At 35.9% G+C, this 8,533-nt stretch overlaps 1 protein-coding gene across 5 annotated transcripts in view; it reads left to right on the forward strand.

The window, feature by feature from the left end:
* The window catches only part of USP32 (ubiquitin specific peptidase 32), a 143,022-nt gene extending 138,325 nt beyond the window's left edge, over positions 1–4,697 (forward strand). For all 5 annotated transcript variants that reach the window (XM_030536246.1, XM_030536249.1, XM_030536248.1 and 2 more), the window contains 2 exons: positions 1,679–1,771; positions 2,294–4,697. In XM_030536246.1, coding sequence (XP_030392106.1) covers positions 1,679–1,771; positions 2,294–2,467 — 267 coding nt within the window. In that variant the 3' untranslated portion in view covers positions 2,468–4,697. The remainder of the gene's footprint in view (positions 1–1,678; positions 1,772–2,293) is intronic.
* The last annotated feature ends 3,836 nt before the right edge of the window (positions 4,698–8,533 follow it).

Consider the following 8,533-nt stretch of genomic DNA (forward strand, 5'->3'; position numbering starts at 1 on the left):
GTCATTGAGAAGAATAACAAAAAGGTGAATTAAGTGGAGTTATCCTCAGTAAATTCAGTTTACCATAAAGCTGAATATAACTGAAAAATTAATCTCTGCACAGCGCTTTTCTGCTTGAATATTTCAATCAGTCATAGAGTTTAAAGCCAGAGGGGGATCACCAAAGGGGGACCACCAGATCATCAGGTCTGACCTGATGTATTACAGGGCCACCAACATCTTCACACTACACCCAACAATTGAAATTGTGTGCCACAAGCAGAGAATAGGTGCATCAATGTCTGAAGCCCCTGCAATGGCAGGGAACTGATTGTGAGATATCCAGAAAATCCTGGCAAGCAACCTTTATTCCACGCTACAGAGAAAAACAAAGTCACTGCCAATGTGGCCTGGGAGAAAATTATTTCCGATTCCCCCCACATATAGTGATGAGTTAGACCTGGGGTAGGCAACCTATGGCACACGTGCTGAAAGCGGCATGTGAGCTGATTTTCAGGACACTCTCATTGACACGGTCCTGGCCACCAGTCTGGGAGGCTCTGCATTTTAATTTAATTTTAAATGAAGCTTCTTAAACATTTTAAAAACCTTATTTACTTTACATACACCAATAGTTTAGTTATATGTTATAGACTTATAGAAAGAGACCTTCTAAAAAGGTTAAAATGTATTAGTGGCACACAAAACCTTTAATTAGAGTGAATAAATGAAGACTCGGCACACCACTTCTGAAAGGTTGCCGACCCCTGAGTTAGACCCTGAGCATGTGAGCTTTGCCAAACTCAGATATTCAAAAATATATGAAATACAGCACAGTCCATAAGAAGTTAGGATTGGAAGAGACTTTTCAGGTTACCTATTCCCACTTCCTTTGTCCTTTCTTTGCTCTGATTCCACTGGGAACGTTTCTAACGTTTTCTGAAGATTTTTAATAATGGGGACTCAGCTCCTTCCTTAAGTACATTCTATTTCATATTTTTTCATATTGTTAAATGTATCCTTATATCTAACCTGACTGTTAGGGAAGTGGAAGTGATATGGTGAGAGCAACAGGCAAGGAAAATAGTCTTTGCAGCAGTGTTTTAAACATGCTGAAGCAGAGAGATGTAGGCACCTAGGAGGCCAAAGAAGAGTGGTTGCAATAAAGCAAGGGACAGGATGTGAAAAGTGTGGGGGTTTTGTTTAGCTTTGGTGACAAATTAAGAATCCAACTTACTTGATATTGTAGAAGATAACGAATTGGTAATACATGGATATGGGAAGGAATTAGATGCTTTCAAGGATAAAAGTGATGGGGGAAATGGTGGAATCTAAGGTTTTCTAATGGAGAAAGATGAATGCAGGAAAAGGGTGTGAGGGAGAAATTTAATTGAGTTTGGCCAGATTGAGCTGGAACTGCCAGAAGATCATCCATTACGTACCTTTTATCACCTTGAATAATGCAATTGGTTTGTCCTACTTAGATTGTAGCTAGAAACCGCTCTAGATTCCATTGACACCTGAGGAAAGAGCTTTGACCAACCAGAGCCTAAAACATGGAATCATTCAGTAGATGAGCATTTTAGGATCGGTTGATTTCAAGGGATGTCTTGAACCATTGTGACTCAGTGACAGAAGGCAGATTGGTTTCAATCTCAATGAATGATATATTTTTAATACAAAACAAATCTTTTTTTAGTGCCATTCAGGAATTATGGGAGGAGGTCATTATGTCACTTATGCCAAAAACCCAAATAACAAGTGGTACTGTTACAATGACAGCAGTTGTAAGGTAAATATTTCATTTACATGAAAGATTAGTTTTGTGGGGCTGAAACCCAACGTTATGTGAACTGTTTAGAAATATGAATAGCTTGAAAATTAGTAACATATGAACATTGAAATGATGCCCTGAAATTGTACTTGGAAAACTTTTAATATTAAAATTTGAATATGTGCTGCTAACAGAGTAAGGAAACATATTTGATGATTTTGAGCCAAAATGGAAAAGTCGCCCAATAACAATCTAGACAAAATAAATTGTCATTTGTACTAGACATTTTGAATTGAAGCTACTAGATAATTGTGGTTTAAATATTTTCTAAGTAGTTGCATTTATTATTATAAAAGTGAACTCATTTTCAGGTAAATAATTTAGCCTAATTAATAAAATAAGATAGATTGAGAAAATGTGACTCTTCTAACTGTCCATTTAAAATGATTGTTTCTACAGTAAATGCATGTATTTAAATTCACTGATGGTAGCACAATGGTACAACTGCAAGTTTTAATAAATGTTTGTCCTGCTTTACAGGAATTACATCCTGATGAAATTGACACCGACTCTGCCTACATTCTTTTCTACGAGCAGCAGGGAGTAGACTATGCACAGTTTCTGCCAAAGATAGATGGCAAAAAGATGGCAGACACAAGCAGCATGGATGAAGATTTTGAGTCTGATTATAAAAAGTACTGTGTTTTACAGTAAACAAGTGGTCTTCCATGGACCGTTTGAGAGCATTCAGGATGAAACTTACATTTGGCTACAGTGTTATTGAAGTGAACGAGCTAAATGTCATTTGTCGTATCCTGTGGTCAGAAAGCACAAAAAGAAACATCTAATTAGCTAGCACTTAACATAAACATTGTTTTTGTTCTAATATCTCACTACATACTCTAAACAATTCTGATGTTAGACATCAGATTAAAACTGCCATTGGCCTTTAAATAAAATGGTTTGATGAAAGCCAACGAGGACCAAATAAGAGCTAAATGAAATAGTCCAAATAAGAGCTAAACAGAGTAGTGTAGAGTTTACCAGTTATTCTAACAATCCTAAGGTTCTCCTTAGATTCAAGATGATGGAAAAAAATTGTAGTGTTGTCTGTTGACAACATGATATTGCTACCTCCTTTTTCCTGAAGTTTCATCCCATTTTATTGGCAAGGAAAGCAAGAAATGAAAAGTGCACAAAGGTTGCAGAATGGTTATGGAATGTTTCCATTTTTGCCACTATTTATGTGTATTGTTGCTTTCAATATGTTGGGAGCACGACCAAATCATTATTTGAGAGCAGATTGATTTCTGCACTTGAATGGTTTATTATAATTTGTTTTCTCCACATGTTGTTTGTGCAAATCAGCAAGTTTCAGAAATGGCTATCTGGCCTGAGGAATCCTATCTTTCTGACATTGAAAAGTCTCCAGAAAAAAAAAAAGAGAGACTGTTCAGGCTGGAGGGAATATTTGTGGCTATATGCATTGTGTCTGAATGTGCACTTTGCACAAAGTGCTCCCAACTCATGGAAGGAAAGATGTTATGTTTCATTACTAGTGTTGCTTTTAAATTTTGCACTTTTAAAAAAATTCATACAATTACAATTCAGAAGCATTGTTTATTTTTGTTGCTGTAAGGGCCCTGGAGTGAATGGATGTCACTATTCTCTACTATGTCTTTTAAAACATGTCAGATAGTTATGTTAAGAGGTAAGAAGGATTTTTGTTCATTTCTTAATTTAAACTGGATTTGGTTTTTTAATTGGTTTGCATTTTCAAATTTTCTTATTGTAACAGGCTAGGCATTAATTTGCAGGGTTTTTGAAAAAAACCCACTTTTTAACAGCATTAGTCAGCAAATTTGCTACTACTTGGCATTCATTTTATTACTCACCAGCTAGATTCTGCTTTCCTTGCCCATCCAAAACCTCCTTTTAATTCAGTGGGGCTTTGGCTTGAGCAAGGAATGCAGGATTGGGGCTTGTTCAAGACTGGAAAAAATGTTATTTATGAATAGGCATTTCTTTTAGTACTTTAGCCAGGTTAAATTGTTAGCATATCTGAATCGAGGTAAATGTTTTTCACTTTTTTCAACCTTTTCTTCAACTAAGCCTCAGCAAGTTAGTTATTTTATCATTCATTTCCTTAAGCATCCCTCTTTAGACTTAGCATAATTACTGATGAAATTTACATTTACATTCTAGATCTGTAAAATTAGTTAATATTCAACCCCCTTTCAGTGTGTTCTACAACAATGCCAAATCAACTGGTAAGTATCTACTTTTCAGAAAGGGGCTGTTTTTATCCATTTAAGAAACTATATAAAGTTGATCATGTTGTCTTTACTCAGGCAAAGCCCCCACAATCTTAAATGAAAGTTGTACTTCTGTAAGGATTGATCAGTTTCAAAATAAGTATTGTCTTTGACCTAAGATGCCGATCCCAATTCTGTGTGTTCTTTTAACCTTTAGAGTGGTCTAAAGCAAATGTTGAAGAAAAGCAAATGTTATGAATTTTGGAATTTTTCATTTTGGGATTTTGTGATCACATTTGTCTATATCTCCCTAGCCAAACTCCATGAAAATTGAAAGATTTTCAAATTATTTACTTCAACAGATTTTATTTAAGCAGGTAGCACAATCTACTAATGTTGTTTGATCTTGTGTTTGTTACATTTGTTGTAATTTTTTTTTAATTAAATTAATTCACGAATTAGCAGGAAATTTATTAAGTTAACTACATTCACTTTGTAAATTATTGTATAAAACTTATTGACAATGCACTGACTTTAGAAAGATATTAATGTACATAAATACCCTGTAAATAAAAGTGTTGATGTATTGGAATATGAGCTGTATAAAAAAAGTATCAGTAATTGTATATGGAGTGAACCCGTTTATCTGTAACTATATTATTCAGACAGATTAAATACTGTGGATGCAGCCCAAGTGTCATAATTTCTTTGTGTCAAAGTTAATTTTTAATGCAAGTTTATTTTTTCTACTCTGAAGTTTCAATACTTTTCTTTTTCAAAGAGTTTCTATATGTTTTTGGACCCAAAGGATTGAATGGAATGACTAGGTATATTTATAAATTCTTTGCAGTATTGTTAATGCACCCGTTAAAATGAGCTTAAAAAATTTCTCTATGTTTATTTTTAACTATTGCTTTTAATTACTTTGGATTATTTTAATTTGACAGTGTTCCTTTTATTTTCTGAACGTGTTACGTTAACCATATTTTTAAAAAGTAAATTTCCATACCTATCTTGCAAATAATATCTTAGCCTATTAAAGTGAAAATATTAAAAATCTAATTTTCTGTCATCTTTTTGCATTTCTTGCAGCTTTGGACAATAAAAATAGATTTAGTATTTTTGTGTCAATTAGCTTCATGAGAACATAAAAGTTAGCACAATATTGTGATGTTTGAGTTGACCCGAAAGTTGGGAAGTGTTCATGCTGAAAATCTTTGTTTTAGAATAAATGGAATTTTAACAAAATTGTGCAAAGTTTTCTATCAGTTCAAGTTTTCTTAAAATCTTTTTCACAAAATTTAATAATTTGACTTGTCCTTGTTCTTTTAAATGGGAAGCGTAAGTGCAATGGAGCTCAAAACCACAGGGTGGCAGTGTTGACTAATGTTTTTCCCTGGGTACAAATAAAAGCAGTTTATTTCTGGAATACTGTCAGGATTTTCAGTGTGGCCTTTTTTCACCAAGGATTTTAAATAAGAATAAGAAAGAGAAATAATCTTTTTGTTTACAGAAATTTCACTCGAGATAGTAATAAGTTTCCTTTACCTGTTACAAAAAATCTTCTGCCTTCTATTTCTTTATTAAAGCTGGTTGCCACACCAAAAAGAAAAACAGAACTGCTGAAGTTAAGATTTTTCATGTTAGCGGTACAGTTTGAAATAAATGATGTATATCAGTTTGCTTTCAGGTTCAAGTGTTGATCTGATTACTTCATTCATATGATTAATAAAAGAATGCACTTCAGCGAGCGTGAAGTACCCATTTCCTTCATGTGGAATGGGCCATCTTGGTATGCCATGCGAAAACAAGAGAATCAGGTGAAAAAATTGTCATGACACCTCATATTAATGTGCCAAGAAACACGTTTAAGCGTTCATACATTGCTTCTTTATGGGTCTTTGACTCTCTCTAGAGTCTGGTTTGAATAAGTGGGTGAGTTTGCTACAGCCGTCAGCTAGGGAACTTAGTCCTTTAGCTCAAGTAAAACAGACTAATGATACTGTGCAAGAGGTCCTACTTTCAATCCGAGGTGCCCCCCAGAAATCTTTCACATGGTCCACGCTTGTATCACGTGGGCCGGAGAGATCCCAGGCATCACTGCCAATCTCTGTGGAACCGTCCTCACTGCAGCTGCTGGACCCAGCGCCTCACCCACCAAGTCTGCATCATGCTCCACCCCCCTGGACTGGAGAGTGAGCCCACCTTTCATGCACACCCTTCAGCAGTGGTGGTTGTCCCACAGGGCCAAGCCCAGCTCCCCACCCTGGGCTTTGTGATCTGGTGCACAGGGTCGCTGTGATGCGCAGGTTTGGCCCATCTGTTGCTCCATAGATGGAGATGCTGTACAGGGCAAATTTGAGTGAGTGGCATTGTGACCTACTGCACAGGGGTTGTCACACCATGCTTTGATTTGTGGGCTGTCTCAAATGGAAGGCCCTGGGCAAATTGCCCCTGCCGTCCCCCTATCCCTGCTGGCCCTGCTTGCCAGTGGTATGCATCATGCATATGGCTGCAGGCACCATGGACCTCAGTCACCTCAGACTCCCCAGTTTAACCTATAAAGTCTAACTAAACATTAAAACTGAAACATGTTGCAGATATTGTAACTGGCTATTGAAATCAGGGGAACTTTCACTAATAGATACATTAATTCAATGATATCCAAAGGGCAGTGTCTTAAAATTAAGTTCTTTATTTTTCTTGAAAACACCAGCATCTCTTTCCTACTTGCTTGATGATCACATTTTCACGAGATTGCTTTGGTTTGCATGTTTTTTATTTTCTTTCTTTCTATGTTTCTTTATTTTCTTTCATTTCTTCTAAGAAAGATAAAGCTGAGACAACTAGCATTTGGGAGAATTATCAATTCGGAAAGTTGTGTCTGTGGTCTTGGCATGCAGAGAAAGTAACTGAGGTTCCATCTTAAAATTGCATTTAAATTAAAGCATTTTTTAGTCTTCTAGTCTGATAGAAATTCTTGAAATATCTCCACTCCCCTGTGAGTTTTTAGTAGTGAAATGCCATAGTGGTAAAGTCAATCCTCCACCATTCCAAAGGATTAAGTGCTCGATTTATTATCCACTAATCTAATTAGCAGGATACTTAAAGTAGTAATTTAGTATCTTTAAATATAGATATTGTCTCATTGTATATAATGTCCACAAGTGCGTTAACATTTATAATATCAAATTATTCCCTACTCTTGAGTTTTCCAGTACAGCTTGTCTTCTGTGTATTTTTTAGGCCCAAATCCTGCATCAGATCTCTTCTGTGGAGTCCCCTTGAATAACGTGATCCACACTAGCAAATTCCAAAGTAGGACTCTGGCTTTAGACTACAAGAGAAAAGAGCCTTGTATGCTGTGTCTTGTACAATTCCAAGCACGTTGCTGGCACGTGAATAATAGTCATTAAGTTTCCTGGAGTCAGAAGTGCTTTGTGGACTGCTAAAGAGTTTGGAACTCTCTTTTTTGTAGAGATCATTGTAATTCATGTGGCTGATTCAGGTGTGATTGATAGGTACTCCCTACCAGTCAATCAAAAAATATAAGAAAAATCTTATCGTTAGTACTACTTAAGCAGTGTTTTATAACTTCAGTGCGATTAACTAATTCTCACAGTACCCCGATGAAGAATGCTGGTATTATCACTTACACCTGGAAGTTAAAGTGAATAGATTTATAAACTGTAATTCTGAATAAGCCATCGCTTGTTGCTAAATTTACCCATACAAAGAAAGTATCTACATACTGGGAATCAATCTGAGGATAGGGTAGGTATGTTTACATACTATTGCCTGTACATTTTTATTAATGAGAGAATCATTTTGTAGCAAAAACAAATCTAACAATTTCAGTGTGAATATAACTTGCATTAGTAAAATGGACATTTAAAAACATTAAAATCACAAAATATCAAAAAATCTAAACTTCCTCCAACTTAATTTTCTAGGGAAATAAATTAAACCCCAGTATAGTAACTAGAATCTACTTATTCACACCCCCCAGTAAGCAGCAGTTTTCAGTTTAGTTAGAAGAGATTCACTACAATCATTTTGTTACTCTGATGTACATTCTGGCACATCTAGTCCACTTACATGGCATGTCTGCTGTTACTTTCAGGACTGTTAATTCAAGTTTGCAGGCATGCATTGGTGTTGGGCAGTATACATTTCCCTCTGTTCGGTATTAGTTCCTTTCAAGCTGCTTTCCTGCTCTATTATGTTGACTGAGCCTTTTCTTAAGTATAATATTTAACATGTTTTAATGTATTTTGCCTCTGCTTATTTCTAAATCTGTTCGTTAGTCAATCTCCTACCTCATATGGTGGTGATGTTTGATCCTCCCACTGAAGAGTTTCTGAACAATGGTGTGAGGGAGGACTTAAGTGTCCATCTGTAACGAATTTAACAAGCTCCTCTCATTTGTGATTAATGTATTTTTCAGGGGGGATAGAGCCATATCCTTTGTTACACCAGTGTAAATCCAGTGTTCACTGAAGGTAGCGGTTGTCTTACTTATAGT

Source organism: Gopherus evgoodei, chromosome 17 (genome assembly GCF_007399415.2).
Source record: "Gopherus evgoodei ecotype Sinaloan lineage chromosome 17, rGopEvg1_v1.p, whole genome shotgun sequence".
In the NCBI taxonomy this organism is placed as follows: domain Eukaryota; kingdom Metazoa; phylum Chordata; order Testudines; family Testudinidae; genus Gopherus; species Gopherus evgoodei.